At 40.6% G+C, this 22,267-nt stretch overlaps 1 protein-coding gene across 8 annotated transcripts in view; it reads left to right on the top strand.

Annotated features, from left to right (window-relative positions):
- Positions 1 to 22,267, top strand: part of BNC2 (basonuclin zinc finger protein 2) — a 465,978-nt gene that overhangs the window by 83,999 nt on the left and 359,712 nt on the right. For 4 of the 8 annotated variants that reach the window (XM_066368214.1, XM_066368211.1, XM_066368210.1 and 1 more), the window contains exon 2: positions 918 to 1,007. The exons of the other annotated variants lie outside the window; for them this stretch is intronic. In XM_066368214.1, the coding sequence (XP_066224311.1) occupies positions 918 to 1,007 (90 nt within the window). The remainder of the gene's footprint in view (positions 1 to 917; positions 1,008 to 22,267) is intronic. 8 annotated transcript variants of the gene reach the window in all.

Raw genomic sequence — 22,267 nt, 5'->3', positions numbered from 1 at the left:
GTATAGTCGTGGAGCACCTTCTCATTGGGTTTGCTGGTGACCAATGGAAGCAATTGGGCTTACAACTTAAATGGCAGAGAAGGCTCACTGTTGTTGCTGTTATTGCCACTTGGATCTTTACCTTCTATCTCCCTTGTATGTTTTCTGTGGGTATATTTTTATTATATTTATAATGCCCATTCACTGTATTAGTGCAATGGAAATGGATTTATAGGGTGGTGGGGAGACTCTTGGGCGTAATTACAGAATTTTCTGTATTATATATATATATATAAGGTTCAATGGAAAATGCAAAATAAATACAATACCTGCCTGCTGAGTCGATACATTTAGGACTCCCTTGTCATTCATAAAGTCCTTAGTATTGTTTTGAATGTTGCTTCCAGTTGGGGGAATTTTTTTAAACCGTAACATATTATAGTTACTTGGAAAAATTATGTAGAAGACTAGTGTTTGGACCCAGAAGACTGCTTTATTACTATTTGTGATCTTACGGCTAGTATTTTTAACCTCTGAATTTTGTTAACCTATCTGTAAAATGGGGATACTAATAATACCTTCCATTAGAATCCTTGTGGGGCTATAGGGAAGTGTTTGCTTTGTAAGTTCGTATATGATTCACTTATTGACTAAGCTACTACCTGAATTTGAATGGAAGTGATTTGGATCAAATCCAAATCTAGGCTCTAAGTTCAGAGCCTAGAGCCAAATTGCATTTGTTCATAGTACTTGGAAGCGAGGAGGTCTAAGATGTATGTTTTTAGTCTTGTTGTGAGAGGCTGTGCTTACTCTAACTTTTATAGTTTTTCTTTAAAAACTTAAAAATATTTATTCATTTCTTTTCCTAATTACTTGGCAGAAATTTAGAATTCAAAGAGAGAAACTAGTAACAACCAACCTTTCTTTCATACTTCCAGATCAACAAAAGGAATTCTTGGGTCCTAGAGACCAAAGAAAGAATCAGCAGGAATGCCCAGGGTGAATTGATGGATTGGAGAGCCTGGCTGGTAATTACTTTCACTGAGCTAAAACATTAACTTAATACATAGGAGCAGGGTGAGATGAAATCAGGATTTGGACCTCCTCTTCCCTACCCCCATGGAGATGTAATGGTTTCCTTCTGGAGACAAGCTCCTCTTTGGTGAGATAGCCCTCCTTCCTTTCCTGGGACTTGGCATGGATTTTCATGCCTTGCCCTGGCAGACTAGTTTATACCTTTTGTTTTGGTTGTCTTGGGCACCTATTGGTGGGGCTAACTGACTAAGTCATCCAGTTTTCGGGGTAGCAAGGAATCCCAGTTTTTCAGGAGTTTTCAGCCAAATACCATGTATTGACAGATTTAACTCATCTTAGGGTTCAAATTTCTAGAATTGGCAAGCATCAGCTTTTGCTTTTTTTGTAGCACTTAACCTACTGCACACCTTGGGAGGCCAAAAAGGTTTCTTTTTAAAACTAGCATGTGTTGATTGCTAATAACTTTCTAGTGTGCTGTGATAGACTGTGAAGCCATAATGGCATTTAGTGACATGATTAATGATGTGTGTTTGCCATGGGTTGGGAGGGGCGTAAATATATTTTCAGGTGATTGTCAAATTCGTAGAATGTCAAATCCATAGAACTTGAGAGTTTGTTTAATCTATAATGCTCTCAGTCCCAAAACTTTATTATAAGTGAAGGAATTGGGTATCTAGAGAGATGAAACTATTTCCAACTCATTAGAACTAAGTTTTCTGAGTTCAAGTTGCTTATTACTTTGTGGGGATAAGAATGGTAGTTATTCTTATGGAATTTAGAGAGAATTAAATTTAAAAAATTTTATTCAAGGTTAGGAACAAAGACAGACATGGATAAAGGCATTATAATAAGTAAAGGCCACCATCACTGTTATTATCATCTTTACTTTTTATTGTTGCTACCATTACTGTCATAGCCATGCTTTATAAGATAGTCAAATAGATCTTTGGTACGCACCATGTTGTTTGTAGAAGCCCAGCCCTTGCTAACAAATTGAATTGAATACTTAGCTTGTTATGACTCTAAAGAAAATTCTGAAATATTTAGTACTTTTGACTTTCATAGACTCAAAAAAGGCATTGGTATAAAATAATTTAATTTGCAATTCTAATTTTGAATTTTGTATATTTTGTGTGTGTGGATTATATTTCTAACAAAGATTCGTTAGATGTGCTTCTGTTGGAGTGCATCCTCTTGAAACAGCAGGGATTCTGGGTAATCATGATTCACTGTTCAACAATATCCTGAACTTCCTTGTTTCCTTAGACATCTATATGTAATATATAATATTTCAAGTGTTTAAGTTTCCTAATCCTGTCAACACAGGGCTTTAAGTTGGAAAACTTTAGTTTTGAAATCTATTCTGATGTAATTATTTAAAAAATCTGACCTTCTAAGGAATTTTTGATGACATGGGAACATATTCACCATATATTACTTGAAAGAAGTGGACATAAAGCTGTAAATAGCATGACTTTGTGGCACATAAAAATGTGTGTCTGTATAAAGATGAGAAATATCAAACACTGGAAGGAAGTATACCAAATGAGTAATAATAGTGTTATCTCTTCTCTGGGTAGATTAATAACAAATATCTAATTTTTTTTACATATTTTTAACTTTCTTCAAATTACATGCAACTCAATTCTCATACTTTCTATAAATTATTAAAGAATAAAGAAATTGTACCTTGTGCCTTGTGAGTTGTCAGTTGTACCTTGTGAGGTAGTTATTGGTTAATGCCATTTTGTGTCATACTAGGTCCACCTCTATATTTGATATATTTCCTGTATCTTATGCAGTGTTGCTCAGGAGAAAGAACATGGGCTTCGGAGTCAGATAGGCTTGGGTTTCTACTCCATTGTCTTTATTAAAGAGCTTTGGGATTGGTTAAGTTGCTTCTCTTAATCTTAGTTCTCATTAAATTGGGATGCTGTCTTTTTGCAAGGATTCTTTTCTGTTTTTGTGTAATTGAGGTAACATTGATAACATTAATAAGTTTCAGGTATACAATATTATACCGATAATTTTAATATCTGTATGCATTATAGCATGCTCACTGCTGAAAGTCTAATTTCCATCCATCACCGTATAATTGATCCCTTTTATCCATTTCATTTTTGCCCCACACCGCTTCCCCTCTTGTAATCAACATTCTGTTGTCTGTATCTGGTTTTGTTTCAAATATCCTATTTCAGTTAGCATGATACCTTCACGATCCATCCATTTTGTTGCAAATGGCAATATTTCATCTTTTTTTATTGTTGAATACTATTCGATTGTCCACATTGTCTTTATCTATGTATCTGTTGGTGGACACTTAGGCTGTTTTCATACCTTGGCTATTGTAATCATCTTACTCTGTAAGATTTCTTAGTCTTGGAAGTGGCTGGCTCTTGGAGGTGCACAGTAAATATGAGTCCGTTTTCTCCTCCCAACCACTATTCTGACTTCCCAAACTCCTTCTCCATATTCCACAAGGATCAATTCAGGAAATAAAGGAGCATGGAAAAAGGTTTTAGTTTCATGCTGACATTTTCAATGGTTTGCCTTTTAATCATCTCTTTACTGTAAAAGTCTTGGTTCCTCTAAGTCTCACGTCCTTGGGAACCAATCTCATGACAATCATGAAGTGTCTTACATCAAAGGATGAGAAAACCAAGCAAACCAAAATGATGAGGTCTCTGGAGCAGAATGTGAGAGCATGCCTTCCCCCTAGGACTGGCCTGGGAGCGTGGAGTAACAGCATCACCATTCACCTCTCACTGGCAGCGATACGGAGGGTGTGGAGAGGGAGGACTCTGGGACTGAGGTAGGGTTTGTAATTGCATGGCCGTCTGGCCTTCTCCGAACATTCTTTTCCCTTGCAGGATTCCTGTAATTGTCATCAGATGGGGCTCAGTCTCCAAAATGTTTCCAGTATTTCAGTGACTTCTGGAGTGGTTTTTTTTAAAGGTCAGATTTAGCAACCATCATTTGTCTCTGTTCTGTTGTGTATAGATGAATGCAGATCAGGCATCTCTAGAGTACAGAGAAACAAGTCAGATATCCAGTCCTCCTTATGATCTTCTCTTGAGCCTTTCTGCTTCCTTTGCTGATTCTTTTCCACCTGCGCTGCTTTAAAGGAAAAAAAAAATAAGTGAGGAATGATACAGGCAATAGTCCTATTTTCAACTACCGTCAGCTGTCCTTTTAGTCTTACTACTTCTGGGGACTTTTATAGAGCCATTGCATCTTTTTTGGGCCTGCTGAAGGCCTCAAAGAGGTTGAGACTTGGACAGTGAGTGAACCCTGTGAAGAATGATTCAAAGTCTTGGGCTATCTACCTTGGGGGAAACAGGCATTTGAGACAGAATCTGAATTTCATCTGATGAAATGTGAATGACAAGAATGATAGCCTTCATTCACAAAGCAGGACTTAAGGTGGAAAAGAACAACCAAAAAGCACAGAGGTGGAAAAGATATGTGTTTGAGAGGAATATATGATGCAGTTTAGCTTAAAAGTGGGAGAAACTTTATAAACTTGCATTCATGTCAGTATGTATAATGATTCCAGTTTTAGGATGAATGCTATCTGTAAAGTTATTATAAATGGGATACCCCTTGCCCTCAAGGATGGTTGCATTTTGAGTGTTACAGGTATTTGAATTTTCCTTCATCATAGGCCTACAACTGAAAACCTAAAAACAGGAAGATATCTTGCATGGTATAATTTTTTTAATTAAAAAAATTTTTTTTATCAGCTAAGCTCTTGTAATTTGACATTGATTGCTTTTCTAGGAAGCGAAAAATTGCCTAAATGAAAAAAGACAGCTAATTAAAAAACCAAAAAAAGGAGTGGTTGATGCATCTAAAGTCAAGTATATTTTCCTACCCCCACATTCCCTAAGCAGAGACTGAGTAGAGAGATGAGACTGGGTAGAATTGGTCAACTAGATCATATTGGGAAGCGTAAACTTGAAAACTGACACAGTTTCTTCACATTCATGCTGTTGGCTAAGAAACTGTGTTTTTTGGCCTTGGCTGGTTGGCTCAGTGGTAGAGTGTCAGCCTGGTGTGCAGGAGTCCCGGGTTCGATTCCCAGCCAGGGCACACAGGAGAAGCGCCCATTTGCTTCTCCACCCCTCCTCCTCTCCTTCCTCTCTGTCTCTCTCTTCCCCTTCCGCAGCCAAGGCTCCATTGGAGCAAAGTTGGCCCGAGCGCTGAGGATGGCTCTGTGGCCTCTGCCTCAGGCACTAGAATGGCTCTGGATGCAACAGAGCAACGGCCCAGATGGGCGGAGCATCACCCCCTGGTGGGCGTGCCGGGTCCCGGTCGGGCGCATGCGGGAGTCTGTCTGACTGCCTCCCCATTTCCAACCTCAGAAAACTACAAAACAAAAAAAAAAGAAACTGTGTTTTTTAAAACGTATTTGGCTTTACTGACTCTTACTCATCTAAAATAGTACATTGCATTCTGGTGCGCCTGTTTGTCTAATGGTAGAGTAATTTCTGAACTTACTGGGGCCCGGTTCTATATATTCAATAGTAATACCAACTTTTGACTTTTTTTTTTGTTTGTTTGTTTTAGTGATAGGAGTGGAGGCAGAGACAGACTCCTGCATGTACCCTGACGGGGATCCACCTGGAAAGCCCACTACGGTGCGATGCTCTGCACATCTGGGGCCATAGCTCTGTTGCAACTGGAGCCATTTCTTAATGCCTAAGGAGCAGGCCATGTAGGCATCCTCAGTGCCCAGGGCCAAGTTGCTCGAGCCATGGCTGAGGGAAGGAGAGAGAGAGAGAAAGAGAGAGAGAGAGAGGAGAGATAGAAGGGGGAAGGGTGGAGGGTCACTTCTACTGTGTGCCCTGACCAGGAAACAAACCAGGACCTCCCCTCACTGGGCCAGCGCTTGACTGCTGAGCCAACTGGCCAGGGCCAACTTTTGATATCTTTACATTAAACTGCCCTTGTATACTAGGACTTTTTAAAATGACTGAGGTAAATACTGATGCCTACCTTAAAAGCCATCCCACCTCTCTCTTCCCAAGTGGCTGGGGTTCGGGGATGGGAAGAGGAAAGCCCTTCATCTTGACAAGGATAGGAGCTATCTCAAGATTAATATAAGGTCTACCGGAAAGTTCTGTCCATTTCTATCACAAGTTTCGACACGTAAGCACATGTTTATTTGGCGCATGTGTGCCTCTCTATTTTTATCACTTAATGTATACATACTGACGTAGCAAATTAACTAAAACAAAGTTGATTCATGTTAGTCTTATGTGTGAAGTGATAGTGTACCCATGGCTACTGATAAAGTTCATTTACGCCACTGTAATTTTTACGAATTTCAACAAGGAAGAAATGCTACAGAAGCATGTCTGTCGCATCCACCATATTCCCCGGACTTAGCACCCTCCGACTATCACTTGTTTCTGTCCTTACAAAATTTTTTGAAGGGCAAAAAATTCAAAAATGAAGAAGATACCAAACAAGCACTGGTACAATTTTTCACATCAAAAGATAAAACATTTTTTAAAAATGGGATATACAAATTGCCCTCATGCTGGCAAGAAATCATTAATAATAATGGCAATTATATTTAATAAAGTTTATTGATGGTAAGAAAAATTTGTATTTTGTTTTATTCCAAAAGTGGACAGAACTTTCCGGTAGACCTTATATTTTTAAAAGTCATCATGATGACAATGTTATTTCCCTTAGCAGTGATTGGTTTAAGAGTAGACATGTGACTATATATTGGCCAGTAATTTATAGGAGGAAGCGTATTCGGCGAGTCGTGAAAGTTTCCCATATGGAATGAAACACAAACTGCTGCTTGAATTTTGACTGTGATGCTTTGGTGAGGCAGTGAGCAAGCATGAGAGTGGACATGGCAATAAGAAAGGCAGCGCCTTGTCAGAGGCGGATTAAGGTTGGTTTAGGCCCCAGGTGCAGAAGAAAATATTGGGCCCCTTAAAAAAATAGGGAAAATAAAGATACATGTTAACCATATTTTTAAATAAATCAGAAGTTGGGGCCCAGGGCATGCACCTAGTGTACCTGCCATTAAATCCACCTCTGGTCCTTGTCCTAGACACCCAGCACTGGGCCACTACCTCTGACTACTTGTTCTGTGAGAGAAATGCTAATTATTTAAGCTCTGAAAAATTGGATTTTCTGTTACCTGAGACCAATCTGATTTCCACCTAATAAAATATTTCTATGCTTTATCGTGCCCTTACTTTTTTTTTTTTTTTGTATTTTTTTTTTCTGAAGCTGGAAACGGGGAGAGACAGTCAGACAGACTCCCACATGCGCCCGACCGGGATCCACCTGGCACGCCCACCAGGGGCGATGCTTTGCCCACCAGGGGGCGATGCTCTTCCCCTCCGGGGCGTCGCTCTGCCGCGACCAGAGCCACTCTAGCACCTGGGGCAGAGGCCAAGGAGCCATCCCCAGCGCCCGGGCCATCTTTGCTCCAATGGAGCCTTGGCTGCGGGAGGGGAAGAGAGAGACAGAGAGGAAGGAGGGGAGGGGGGTGGAGAAGCAAATGGGCGCTTCTCCTATGTGCCCTGGTCGGGAATCGAACCTGGGTCCCCCGCACGCCAGGCCGACGCTCTATCGCTGAGCCAACCGGCCAGGGCCTCGTGCCCTTACTTTTATTTTCCTTTCAGATTTACAAGGTATTTTTAAAAAATGATTATTTATTGATTTTAGCAAGAGAAGAAGGGGGAGAGCGAGAGGGAGATAGAGAGAGAGGACTATGTGCCTAGACTGGGTATCGAACCAGCAGCCTTTGCGCTTTGGAATAATGCTCTAACCAAGCAACCCAGCCAGGGCTATTAAGTATTTCTTAACTTATAACTGTCTATCATTTAAAGCATTTTCTGTTTCCAGAGAGGAGAGGCCTGTACTCCTTTTTGGTGGGGTTAAAAAATAGAACTGACTCTCCCCTAAACAAGTGTGCTGCCAGTGAAGTCATCTTGTTGGCCATCTCCTTTCACCACTGGGCACCTTGGAGAAAGGTGTAAGGGGAGAAACGTACGATTGGTCGTTAGATAATAAGAGAACAAAGAGGTGTTGGGAAATAATCTAAAAAATACATTCTTATTGTGGTTATTCAGTTTTCAGGTGGTGTTGATACTTCTTTGAGCTATAAGATTTGTTTTAGTCTCTGACTTTGCTGAGTCTTGTTACTATGTTTAAAGCTGTTTCTTGCAGTTTATTCTCCCTTTTAGTAAAGAGAAGTCACTTTATTTCCTAAGATGACTTATAATCAGGACTGCTTGGTATCAAGAATCTTTCTCACTTAATACCCCTAATGAGACACAAATATTCTAAATGTGTCCTTATGAGGGGACTATATTTAGAGAGGGATCTACGTCGTGAAGTAATCCCTTTGCTTTTCTATCACATCCTTATTAGGCTTTCTTGTTCCTGTTCCATATTGAATTCCTTGTGAAATCAGATCTCAGACAAACACTGTTATTAACTTTCAGGGTCCATGGAACTGAAAATGTCAGTGAAGTTCATTGGCTCTACATAACTTGCTTTAAAAAAAATATATTCGTGATATGCCTAGCCTGTGGTGGTGCAGTAAATAGAGTGGCGACCTGGAACACTGAGGTTGCTGGTTTGAAACCCTGGGCTTGCCTGGTCAAGGCATGTACGGACAAGCAACCAATGAACAGCTTGAGTGAAACAGCTACTTCTTGTCACCTGTCCCTCCTCTCTCTCTGTAAATTCAATAAATAAAATCTTTTTTAAAAAAAATAATATATTCATGATAAATACAGTTCCTTCACTACTCTCGGAGAATGTATTTTGTTTCTTAGTTGGTTCTTTTCATTGTTTATGCTTTTACTTACTAGCATAAAATAATTGAATATATTTGAACTTCCCCCCACCTACTTTTTTTATTCCTTTTACAGTCTGGGAATGGTCTTCTTAGCTCCTCGGATCTGAGGACATTATGTATCTCTGTCCTTCTGCCAAAACCCTGTAAATGTCCTGGTAAGACTAACTGGTTACTGTGTTCAGTCATAGTGAATTAGGTTAGTTCTCAGGGATGTTGTCCTCCACTTTCTGAGGAAAGTAGAGAAGTTAGTGAGAAGGTTTTGAAGGACTTGACCTACGGAGTTAAACTTTTGAGTTCCAATACCAGCTTCACTACTTAGAATTTGTACGCCCTTGGAGAAGTTATTTGGCTTCTGTTTACGTCAGCATTCTTCTGTAAAATGGAGACTATAATAGTCCTTACTCTATAGATTGTTGTGAGACTTCTATAGGAAGATTTATGTAAAGCTCTTAGTGCCTGGTGCACATGTACTGGATACAATGGTATCTAGCTAAATTTTTCACAGTACTTTTCAAAGTTTGTTTTTCCTTTGGCCCTGAGAACCACCCTGCGAAGAAGTACATATTATTAACCCTATTTTATAGGGCGAGTCATAGAGGCACAGTGTCAGTGCATAGCTTTGTTACTAATAGAGTTGGGATTATAATCTAGAACTCGCCTGTTAGTATGTTACACTTAACAGTGAACTGAGTCTTTAGGAAGTTGCTCTGTTTTTATAATGTTGTAAGGTAGAAGGTGTGGATGGGAAGGGCATACATTCCTACTCCTTAAATCTGGCCCAGTGGTGAGCCAGTTCATGCATTCTAAAATTATTTATTTATTAAATACACATATTACTCCCTTTGCATGGTGGCAGTATGCAAAATTTCAGTTACTATGGTTAAACAACACCATCTCCCAACAACACAGTTCAGATTTCAGTTACAATGTTATATTAACTATGAGCAATTGTATTAAAGTACAGCTAGCACATCCTTTTATTTGGTTCATGAACAGACAGTAAAGGACGTAGCTAGTTGTGTTGCCTCCCTGTCTCACAGATATAAACCCAGGTAATGTTTTATGAGACTGGATTATTCAAAGAGGGAACTGGCTGACAAAGATCAAAATGCAGCAAAGAAATGAAAAGCGGTAACACTGAAAGTGAAATTTGAACCAATGGCAAATAGAGTTCTGGGGAAAAATTGCTGACCGTGGAAGATTAACACTGTTCTAGAGACTGCATGTGCAGCCAGCGGAGTTTAGTGAAGAATAACGGATCATAAATTAGGAAAGTGATTGCAACAAAAAGGATGAAGGTCTAACTAACAAAGGAAAGGATGCTGGCAAAAAACTTCGTATTTAAGGAACTGTGTAGGGATATTGCATGACACTGAAAACATGTAGGATAAAACATTGGAAGCTAATCCAAACATAGACAGGCATATGCCAATTCACCGTGGCCTGCAGAAGATGCTCATTTGATATTTTAAACATATAAAGAAATAAAACTCTTTCTCAAAGTTTCTAATGTTTTGATATACAATCTTCTATACAAATTTTTTACTCCCCCCCCATTTTTATATACTTACATAACTGATAATAATAGTGTTTTTAATGTCTGACAAAAATGTCAAAGGTCATAGAAAAATCATCATTTTCCAGTTGATTATTAAGATTGCTTTGCCTGGTTTCAGTTGATATGGCCATTTTTATCATCTGGCCTTACTCTCGAAAGCTAGAGCTGCCTGTATTTTTTGAGGCAAATGGGTACTCTTATAAGTGGTGGGGATACAATGATGCCTTCTGAAACATTATCCCAACATAGATTTATCGAGTGTCTGCCATGTGTCAGATTGCATAAACATATGTGAATAAAAAGTAGCCCTTAAAGAATTCACATTTCAGTTGGTCGATGAGAGAGAAGATCATTATACTGCAACATAATACATTTCTTTGAATGAAATGATAGGAAAATACCAGGCATTATGAGAACCCATGGGAAGAACATCTAACTTAGTGTGGGAGGGTGAGGGTTGGGAGAGGCAATGCGACAGCCTGGAGGATTTAGGAGTTAATTTGGAAAAGGTATGTCAAAGAGCAGGCCAGAGGTGAGAAAGTTCTGCATATTTTAAAGTTGATTGTTGCAAGATAGAGGACAGAAAGACCAATAATGCCATGGAACCTATAGGTAATGGGAGAACCCTAGCGGTTTTCCCCCAATTTCTTTCTCTCTTTCTCCCTTTCTCCCTTTCTCCCTTTCTCCCTTTCTCCTTTTCTTCCCTCCCTCCCTCCCTCTCTCTTCCTTCCCTCCCTCCCTCCCTCCCTGCCTGCCTGCCTGCCTGCCTGCCTGCCTTCCTTTTATTGAGTGAGAAGAGGGTAGGCAGAGACAGACTTCTGCATGCGCCCTGACCAGGATCCACCCGACTAGCCCACCTGGGGGCATTGCTCCGTTGTTCAGCAACCGAGCTCTTCTTAACCCATGAGGCGGAGGCCACAGAGCCATCCTCAGCGCCCAGGCCCAACTCATTCCAATCAAGCCATGGCTGCAGGAAGGGAATAGAGAGGGAGAGAGAGAAGCGAGAGTTGGAGGGGTGAAGAAGCAGATGGGCGCTTCTCCTGTGTGCCCTGGCCAGGAATCGAACTCGGAACATCCACACGCCGGGCTGATGCTCTACCACTGTGCCAACCAGTCAGGGCCTTCCCTAATTTCTTTTAAACTGAGTTATAATATGTACACAATAAAAGTGAACCATTAAAAGTATATCATTTGGTGTGTTGGATTTTAGTCCTGTAACCACCACCACAGTCCAGATGAAGAACATTTACAATACTCCCTGAAATCCTTAGTGCTCTTGAGTGACTAACTCCTCTTTCACTCCTAGTCCCTGACAACCACTGATGTGGTTTTTTTGTCCTCATAGTTTTTCCTTTTTCAGAATGTTGTATAAATGGAATCATACAGTATGTAAGCTATTAAGTCTGGCTTCTGTCACAGTGTAGTACTTTTGGTATTCATCCATATTACATGCAAAAGGGGGAAAAAAACATTTGGGTTTGAAGCAAGAGAATTATCTGAGAGAGTTGACTGTGGGATGGATTTGAGAGGAGCAAGACTAGAGGCTTTTACTGTAATTGAGCCTGGGGATAGATAGTGGAGGAGGGCTGCAGAAGAGGGGCTTGGTTTGAGGAGCATGGAGGAGGTGGAATTGGGCTCAACTAAGGCAGGGAATATAGGAGTAACAGCAAATGGGAAGAGGAGGCCCTGTGGTTGAGGAGAAGGAGTTGGGGATTATCCTGAGGTGTGAAGTCCTCAGGGTGTGGGCACTTAAAGGAGTTGTCTTCTTTCCTTGCATATCCTCTGATCTTGCCTGTACCAAATTTGCTAAACAATGACCTGGCATAAAGGTCTCCCTTTTCTCTTCACCCACCACATTGTCACCAAGAATTTGCTCCCTATGCCTTGCTTGGACTGTGGACTCTAAAAGGAATGCTTAGTATCAGCTAACTCAGTTCATCTGTGGAATTTCTACAGGAAGCTCAAAAGTCCCAACCTCTGTGAATGGTGGGTCCTGGGCCTCAAAGAGGATCTCCACTATCACCTGTCCTGAATCTCCAACTTGCTGGATTGTGGGACAATAATCAGCCCCCAAAGTCACAAAACCCTGACAAATCCCGTCCCTCATGAACAGTGTGGCATCCTAAACCATCTTTTTTTGGAAGGGTGGAATGGAGTAAACTATTAAATCACCTACTGAAAAAGCTCTTTCTTTGTCGAGGGATTAGTTGTGATTAGGAATTAGAGAAGCAGAGCTGGAAGAAAATGCAGCGTTCAGATCTTCTGGTGTCATCTCTACACGCGAGGGGCGCCCTTTAGTTCCCAGACCTCTCGAAGGTTGCCGTAATCTACTTTATGTTCTCTATTTTGTAACTAGTTTGCTTATATAATTTTCTATTATTTGAGGTCTCTTTTATATTTAATTAAACCTGCTTTTCTATCACCAATTCTAAGAAAAATTCTTTTTCTCTAGGTAATAGTGTAAATGTCTCTAGAAGAGCTATGGTTTCTTGGTCTGTGGTGCTGGAATTCAGAGTTCAGTAGTCACAAAATAGCTACAGGCTGGCGATTCTTTTTTGTAAAGATCCTTCCACCAAACGAGCTTTGAACCATATGGGATGGAAGCGGTGATGAAGTAATACAGTATTATTCATATTTAACATTTGGCTGACTCATCTTCTGTGGGAGCTCTGATTTAGTGAGGATTCTGGGGTTGTATCTAGGCTAAAGGGAGAACTCTGTACTTGACTAATAATGCCTACCTCTGGCTTAGGAAGGAAGCACCCTGGGAACTGGGGGGCAGCATGTTTGCCCCTGGGAGGGGAAACTTTTCAGAAAGGTGATGAACCACACAAATGCCTGTATTCAAAGGCATTGGGTATAAAATTAGTCCACAGCCATGATTAAAGCTGACATAGCATCTCATTTTCAGGACAGCTCCATGAGGTAAAGAGGGGTTTTCCATTCTCTTGGAAATGGGGAAATCGAGTTATGGAGAGGTCACGTAACTTTCCCGGTATCAGGCGGCTAATACTGTCAGAGCTAAAGTTCAAACCCAGGTGGTCTGGCTCCATAGTCCATGCTCTTCTGTGTACATCATGCTGTTTTTAGAATTCTACAGTGAATTCTAGCATGGGAATAATTTCATTTCTCTACTCTTAATTTTATAGTTAAGAGGAATGAAGTCTAAAGAGGCCTCTGAGATGACTCACTCAAAAATCACAGAGGAGGGCAGAGACAGAATTAGTTATCAGAGTCCCCACCTTTTCCCCATCCTCTAACATCCCTTTCCCCAGTGACTCCTGCAACTCTTGCAAATTTTGTACCTCTGTCTTGGTTGCCTGTCTGTTTCATATCAGTGAAGAAGAATGTTGCTCAAGTAGGCAGCCTGGCAAAATTGGTGTTTAATTCTATTCTTTTCCTTGACCTCAGCTCTCTCTCGCCTGGGAATGTACTAATTGGCTCTTTCTGTCCCCTCTGTCACTTTATTATACCCAAGGGAGCCTAGAATCACCTTTTCTGTTCTCCCTGTCCTGTCTGATCACTTATTGTCTGATCTTTTGCTCTTTGTAGTCTCTTCCTATGAGCAGTTGGGGAGGGGAGAAGCTGCCCCATCAGCTGGGTGAGAGTTGAGTTTGGGGAAGGGGGACGGGGAGGACTATCTTGGGAAGGGGGATATGGCAGTGCTGGTCAGAGACTTCACTTAGGGGTTTGGACCTTTGTGATCTTGATCCTCCTGTCCCACCTCTACTCATCACAGTGTAACCCCCACCTTAGGTGTGGGGCATCTCTCCCTCTACAGTTGGGCTTCAGAGCTAGAGAGACAGTGTTGATGAATTTCTCCAACATTTTTTCACGTGAAACCCAGATTATACAGAGCACCTCAGACAGAAAAGGGGGCTCTGGCCTTAATACTATAGTTTGCATTTCATGTTTGTTGTAAATTTTTTTAGGGGCCACAGCTTGGGGATAAATTAATCTGTTCATCTATTTTGATAATGTTTCTCATGTAAGCTTATTCAAGTAGAGAGGCTGATGCTTCACTTTTCTTTCCTTCCTCTTATTCTCCCTTCTTTCTTTTCTTCCTTACTTGCATAGTGGGTCTGTAAAAGTTTACCTCTTGTTCTTTTCTACCTACCTTACTCAGGAATTCAATTGAATATTAATGCTTTATGGTCACCATTCTCTAGTGGCTTACTCCTTCTCCACATTCTCTGTAATTAAAAATGTCCGTCTCAATTTCAACTCAGAATACCTGAAAAGATTCCTTGTTTAGTTAAGAGAAAGCAAATTTCCCTAGGTAAGTTCCCATATGTTTTCTGTAAAAACTGGCACACACTTTCTTTGTATTTTACCCGTCAGATGAGATCCTTATAAGAGTAATCAACCAGTCTAAGCCACTCGTCTCTTTTTGCCTGCATTTTCTCGGATAATTTTAACTCTCTTGGTGCTGTCCAGGAAAGTTTGCTTCTTCCTATCACACCAGAAGTGTTGGATTTCTGAGACTGCCACCTTCTTTTCAGTTTTCTCAGATGGCTGGAGCTCTAGCACTGCTCTCTGAATAGAACCACATGCAGAAAGGAAATTTTCTTTCATGGCCCTGGGAACGGCCCCAGAAAATGTGTTTCCATGGTTCATTTCTTCCTGTGAAGTTTGCATATATTTTTACATGCTTTTTCTTAAAGTGGACCCCCAAAGTGTATAAGCTTTAGGCCAGAGGTCGGGAACCTATGGCTCGCGAGCCAGATGTGGCTCTTTTGATGGCTGCATCTGGCTCTCAGACGAATCTTTAATAAAAAAATATAAAAACGTTAAAAATATAAAACATTCTCATGTATTACAATCCATTCATTTCCTACTGCTCATGTTCATGGTTGCGGGTGGCTGGAGCCAATCACAGCTGTCCTCTGGGGCAACATCAAATTTTTATTGGATGATGCGTAACGTACATGGGTTGTTGTATGGCTCTCAAGAATTATATTTTAATATATGTGATGTTTATGGCTCTCTCAGCCAAAAAGGTTCCCGACCTCTGCGTTAGGCCTTACCAAACCTGCATCCATGCGTTAATAGTCCTCTTCAAGAAATATATAGCAAGAGCTTCTGTCACCTGAATTAGTGACCTGATGCAGGTACACTCTCGGTGTCTTCTCAGTTGTTGTAGAACTTCTTTTAACTCTTATACTCTGGTCTCTGACAGTGCAGCATAGCTGCTCATCCACAGTAAAAGGGTGGAGGCCCTAGTAGGAGCCTTGCAGAGGGATACGTTAAGGCTGGGCAGTTTAGTCTTACCCTGCAATGAGAGGCTTACGTTTGGACATAGGTTAACTTTACCAAGTGGAAGTTGAATTTGCTGATGGTGAGCTTCAGGTTCTAGTTTTTTCTCTCATGTACAAGCAAGTATATATCCCTTTTCAAAAAATGCACCAAAAGCCATCTTTATGAAATGCTTTGTGGCATAAGCACATCCACAGAAACCTTATTCAGCTTCTAGAATGACCATGGTTCTCCTGGTCTCACAGGGCTGAACGCACAAGTGATCATTTTCTTCCTGTTTCTTCTCTCCCATCATTTGCCAAATTCTGTAAGTCAGTTGTTTTAGTCTGCAATGCCTCTTGTAACTTCCCCCTCCTTAAAAAAAAAAAAAAGTCGCATTATGATTACTGTGGAATTGGGTAGTGGGAGGTGGTGAATTCATATCATTCTTTTACTCCTTTCAATCTCATTGCTATACAAGCTGCTTGCGGCAACTGGTTAGTTCACCTTCAAGCTTCTTCCAGAACCCAACTCACTGGGAGTAGAGGACCCTCCAAATGAGGAACCCCAGTTGGAGGCTATTAAAGCCATCTATGACTTTATTGCTACTCATTCCCGAAACGTCATCTATTTCAGACTCTTCTGGTTAGAATAAGCCCTTCTGTGATCAAGGTCCTCCTTGAGAGGAGGCCAGCCTGTTTTTACCTCCATCTTTTCCTGACACTTTCTTATAATTGTGTCCTAGCCATAGTGTTTCCCACGTATGTCTCCTATTTTGCAATCTTTTTCTTTAAGGCGCTTAATGCTTTAGTACCCTGTGGGGCAAGTATTTGTACATTTGAATGATATTCCAGAGTAGGTTTAAAAATTATTGAAAGTGCTTTGTCTTATTTATTTTTAATAGTGGTAGGTGTCCCAAGTACTCAGTGTGGTGCAAGTAGCACTACACTATTATAAAGATCTCTGGGCAGGATCCCATAGAGCACACTGAACCCTAATTATCAGTATTCCACAGAATGCCACACGGCACCACACCACACCACACCTCGCACCACACCCTGCACCACATACCACACCACACACCACACCACATCACACCGCACCCCACACCGCACCGCACTGCACTGCATCATACCATACTCCGCACCACACCACAGGCCGCACCACACACCACACCACACCGCACGGCATCACACTGCACCCTGCACCACACCCTGCACCACATACCACACCACACCATACCACACACCACATCACACCGCACACCGCACCGCACCGCATCACACCACACTCCGCACCACACACCACACCGCACCGCACGGCATCACACTGCACCCCACATCACACCCCGCATCATACCACACACCACACCACACACATTGCACCGTGAGCAACTCTACAACTGGGACTGTGCTTTCCATATTGCTAGTGCTGGAAGCACACAGCAGCACAGTATTTTGGACTAAAAAAGTAATAAGCATGCTTTTTTTTAAAATTAAAAAAAAATTTTTCTCATGTATTTAAGAGAGAGAGGGAGACAGAGAGAGAAAGGAAGGGAAAAAGGGAGGGAGGGAGGGAGGGAGAGAGAAAGAGAGAAGCATCAACTCATTGTTCCAATTAGTTCTATTTCGTTGTGCACTCATTGATTGCTTTTTTTTTTTTTAAGATTTTTATTTATTCATTTTAGAGAGGGAGAGAGAGAGAGAGAGAGCGAGACAGAGAGAGAGAGAGACGGGGAGGAGTGAGGAATAGGAAGCATCAACTCTCATATGTGCCTTCACCAGGCAAGCCCAGGTTTCAAACTGGCCACCTCAGCGTTCCAGGTGGATGCTTTATGCACTGAGCCACCACAGGTCAAGATGATTGGTTCTCATATGTGCTCTGGCTAGGGATCGAATCCATTACCTCAGCATGCCAGGATGATGCTCTACCCACTGAACCACCCTTCCAGGGTCTAGGCATGCTTGTTCTCATTCATGTGATGCTCTTCTATAGGCTTTGAGCAGGATTTTAATGAAAAGTTTTGAATTTTTGACAAACCTCCTGAAAAATAAAAGTGGATGCTATTCCATGCTTAGTTGAGGTGTCATTAATCACTTTGTACTTGAAATTTTAATTACTTTTTAAAATCTTTTAATTTTTTATGTATAAAACATTTTAAAAATTTAAATGAATCTTAAAATTTATGTTTGGAAAATTTATCAAGATACTTTTGGCTAATTGGGTTGTATAACAGTTAGTAATGATCTAATTTAAACACATTCTTGGTATTTCATTTGAATTACCTTTTTAAAAACATTTCTAAATAGCATGAAAGAAAAGCGAATATAGTAGTGGTTTAAACAAAGGTTTATTTTGTGAATTAATTTTAAATTTGAGTTTGTTGTATTGCTATTATGATCAAGTGCTAAGTAAATAATATAAAGCAGTGCTTATTGTTTGAAGCTTTTATCTGCTCTTCCCAAATAAATCTTAAATCTAAATCAATATTAAAAGTATCCTAAAAAGTACAATTGTTTCATTAGATAACCTGAGCTTTGGGTAAATTTGTAGACTCTCTTTACTCCAGGCTTTTACCAATACTGTTGCTTGTGCCCAGAACATTCTTTTTGTGTGTGTGTGTGACAGAGAGAGAGGAGCAGATAGGGACAGGCAGACAGGAAGGGAGAGATGAGAAGCCTCAATTCTTTGTTGCAGCACCTTAGTTGTTCATTGATTGCTTTCTCATATGTGCCTTAACCAGGGGGCTATAGCAGACCGAGTGACCCCTTGCTCGAGCCAGAGACCTTGGGCTCAAGCTGGTGACCCTTGCTCAAACCAGATGAGCCTGCTCTCAAGATGGCGACCTCAGGGTTTCGAACCTGGGTACTCTGCGTCCCAGTCCAACGCTCTACCACTGTGCCACCACCTAGTCAGGCTTGCCCAGAACATTCTTAACCACTCTTCCTAAACCCCTTCATCTGGATAACTGAAGAATATGGAGTCAGAGCCTGACCAGGCGGTGGCGCAGTGGATAGAGTGTCGGACTGGGATGCTGAGGCCCCAGGTTCCAAACTCTGAAGTCACCAGGTTGACCGTGAGCTCATATGGATTGAGTGTGGGCTCACCAGATTGAGCAGAGGGATCTCTGGCTTGAATGTGGGATCATAGACATGACCCCAGGTTGCTGGCTTGAAGCCCAAAGGTCGCTGGCTTGAGCAAGAGGTCACTCACTCTGCTATAGCTCCCCCCTCCCCATTAAGGCACATATGAGAGAGACTCTTGAACCCTCTAATATGCTTAGGTGTAACATAAGCTCAAATTATTGTAATTTATATTATTTATATTTTCAGCATAAATATTGTACTCTTGTAATAAAACTGCTGTCCTGGAAATCAGATTTTAGTTGTCTAAGTATTCGTGGCATAGGAAGAGGTTTTCGGGTTATATTTATGTTTAGATTTAATTTGAATGGTAAATTAAGATTTGTGGTGATCAGTGTGCATAATGTTTTATTTACTTTTTTAAAGCTAATGAAAAATCTGAATCTGATATTTGGGGACCAAGTTCAGGAAATATGCTATAATTCTATTTTAATTGTCCCTCTTAATTGTACCATATTTCTGTTTATTTAGAAGTTGTCTATTAAAGGCATTAACATTTAGTACCCTATGATTGGATATATTTAACTTTCTACTAGACTGCTTTCAGATTTTTTACTTTAAAAACAGGAGCAATATAAGAGCTATGTTTTGTTTAAAGTACTAAATGAAAAAAGAAAGTACTAAATGATTACACTGATATTTTCATTACATGAATCTCATATCCTTGGTTTTCTAGAGAGTAAATGTTTCTAAGAATCAGGCATGCTTAGCTTCTGTGACAGTCTGGGTACTACTTCATCCATTAATATATAAATTCATTTTTTTCAAAACATCAAGTTCATACTATGTGCTGTGAAGTATAATGGATGTAGTGGTAAACAAAACAGAAACATTTATTTCTTGCCCTCAAAGTATGTTAGAATTGATGGGGGGACATTGTGAAATCAGGCAACCATAGTACCATGTGATAAATGCAGTAGAACCCTAAGTCCATTAGCACATACAGGATTGCCAAAGACTTCCTAGAGGAATTAACACCTCTGCCTCCTTATTCTTTTTGTTGTTTTGTATTTCCTTATTGTTTGTTTGTTTCTTTTTAACAGAGACATAGAGAGAGGGACAGATAGGGACAGACAGACAGGAACAGAGAGAGATGAGAAGCATCAATTATTAGTTTTTTGTTGTGACACCTTAGTTGTTCATTGATTGCTTTCTCATATGTGCCTTGACCATGGGCCTTCAGCAGACTGAATAACCCCTTGCTCAAGCCAGTGACCTTGGGTCCAAGCTGGTGAGCTTTGCTCAAACCAGATGAGCCTGTGCTCAGGCTGGCGACCTTGGAGTCTTGAACCTGGGTCCTCCGCATCCCAGTCCGACACTCTATCCACTGCACCACTTCCTGGTCAGGTGCCTTAGTTTTTCATTGATTGCTTTCTCATATGTGCCTTGACGGGGTACGGAACTACAGCAGAGAGAGTGACCCCTTTCTCAAGCCAGCGACCTTGGGCTCAAGCCAGTGACCTTGGGCTAAAGCCAGCGACCTTTGGGCTTCAAGCCAGTGACCTGGGGTCATGTCTATGAACCCACGTTCAAGCCAGCGACCCCTGTGCTCAAGTTGGCGAGTCCATGCTCAACCTGGATGAGCCTGCACTCAAGCCGGTGACCTTGGGGTTTCAAACCTGAGTTCTCTGTGTCCCTGTTTCACGCTCTGTCTACTGTACCACCACCTGGTCAGGCTCTGCCTTCTTATTCTTCAGAGTTCTCCAAGTGAAGAGGTTTAGGAAGAGTGGTTAAGAATGTTCCGGGCACAAACAACAGCATTGGTAAAAGCCTGGAGTAAAAAGAGAAGTCAGCACATTACAATATTGGTATGTTGAAAATATAGCAAACTAAGTGGTGGCACAATGAATAGAGAGTTGACTTGGGATACTGAGGACCCAGGTTTGAAACCTTGAGGTCACTGGCTTGAGCGTGGGCTCATCCAGCCTGAGCATGGACTCACTAGTTTGAGTGTGGGGTTGCCGGCTTGAGCCCAAAAGTCACTGGCTTGAAGCCCAAGGTTGCTGGCTTGAGCACGGGGTCATGGCTCAGCTGGAGCTCCCCTCACCACCCGTCAAGGCACATATGAGAAGCAATCAATGAACAACTAATGTGATGCAACTATGAATTGATGCCCCTCATCTCCTTTCTTCCTGTCTGTCTGTCTCTGTCTTTCAAAAAAAAGTATAGGCAACTAAAATTCAGATAACCAGAACCGACATTTTGGTAGAAAATTTTTTTTCTTTTTTACTTTGATGTGAAGTGAGAAATGATTATAATTTTTTATTTGATTCTCTCCTCCCATTGTAAAAGAAATACTAATTTATTCTACAAAATTTGAATTACTCATACTACCAAAAATTAAAAACCAATTATAATCATATTATCTAGAGATCATCTTACTAGTCATTTTGTAGCTCTTTTTTCAGAATTTTTTCTGTTCCTCTTTTAATTTGATAAAATTCAGGTGATACCTAGCATGATTTTTGTAACTGGTTTTTTGTAGTTGATGTAAAAGTCACGTTAATTGTTTTTATAGCCCTGGGGTACTTGTGAAATACGAATTTTAATGACCACATAATAGTCTATCATGAACCATTATAGAGCCCCATTATTGGAATGCAGGTTGTTTCCAACTTTCTTCTATTTTAAATATTGCTGCAGTGAATGTATTTGTATTCAAATTTTTAAGCCTCTGATTATTTCCCTATGGTAATAAAAAGGTATGTCCTTTGTACTATGCCCTTGCATTTTTTTTATAGATGTAAACTGCTTGTTGACCAGCATCCCCTGTTAAAAGTCTGTCCAGCCCTAACAGGGAGTCTTGAATCTAGATTTTTCAGATCTTTGGCGTTTATAGTGCATTCCAAGACACCTGCTTAAAAAAAAGATTTGGAAATGAATTTCATTACAGCTATACAAGTGAGAGCACAAGTTGAACTATTATGTGGCTGGACAGGAAATGTGAGGCTGGTGTTGTTATATGTTGATATAAATGTGAAACTATTATATTCAATTTTTAGAGTGTCTACATGTCTCTCGAAATGTTTTATACAGGGATTTTTTTTTAAAGCAGAGTAATCAAAGCTTTTATAGGGAATGTTCTTTAACTGTGTGATTAAATAACCTTAGTATCAATGACTTGTGATATATCTTACTAGATGAATAGCTCTGTAGAGAATCAAAAGAAAAATAGATAGTTTCTTGGGTGAGCATTTTTTTTTAAAGATGTGAAGAAGGTAATTTTATACAGACCAGAAGAAGATCCTAACAATAGGACCCACTTGGCTTACCAGGGTTTTACTGTTTATAGATTTTGTGATGTTTCAGGGCTGAAGTCTTGTAGGTCTTCATCTGCTCATTCTGTGTCCCCCTTAATGCCAAGCACATAATACTCAATAAGTATCCCCCCCAAAACACTTTTAAAAACAATAGTTTTATTGTGATATAACTATACAATTCACCTACCTAGGATGTTTTTTTAATTTTTAAACAATT

Source organism: Saccopteryx leptura, chromosome 2, assembly GCF_036850995.1.
Source record: "Saccopteryx leptura isolate mSacLep1 chromosome 2, mSacLep1_pri_phased_curated, whole genome shotgun sequence".
NCBI classification, from domain to species: Eukaryota; Metazoa; Chordata; class Mammalia; order Chiroptera; family Emballonuridae; genus Saccopteryx; species Saccopteryx leptura.
The sequence above is the reverse complement of the archived record's forward strand: the minus strand, read 5'-3'. Positions and strand labels throughout refer to the sequence as shown.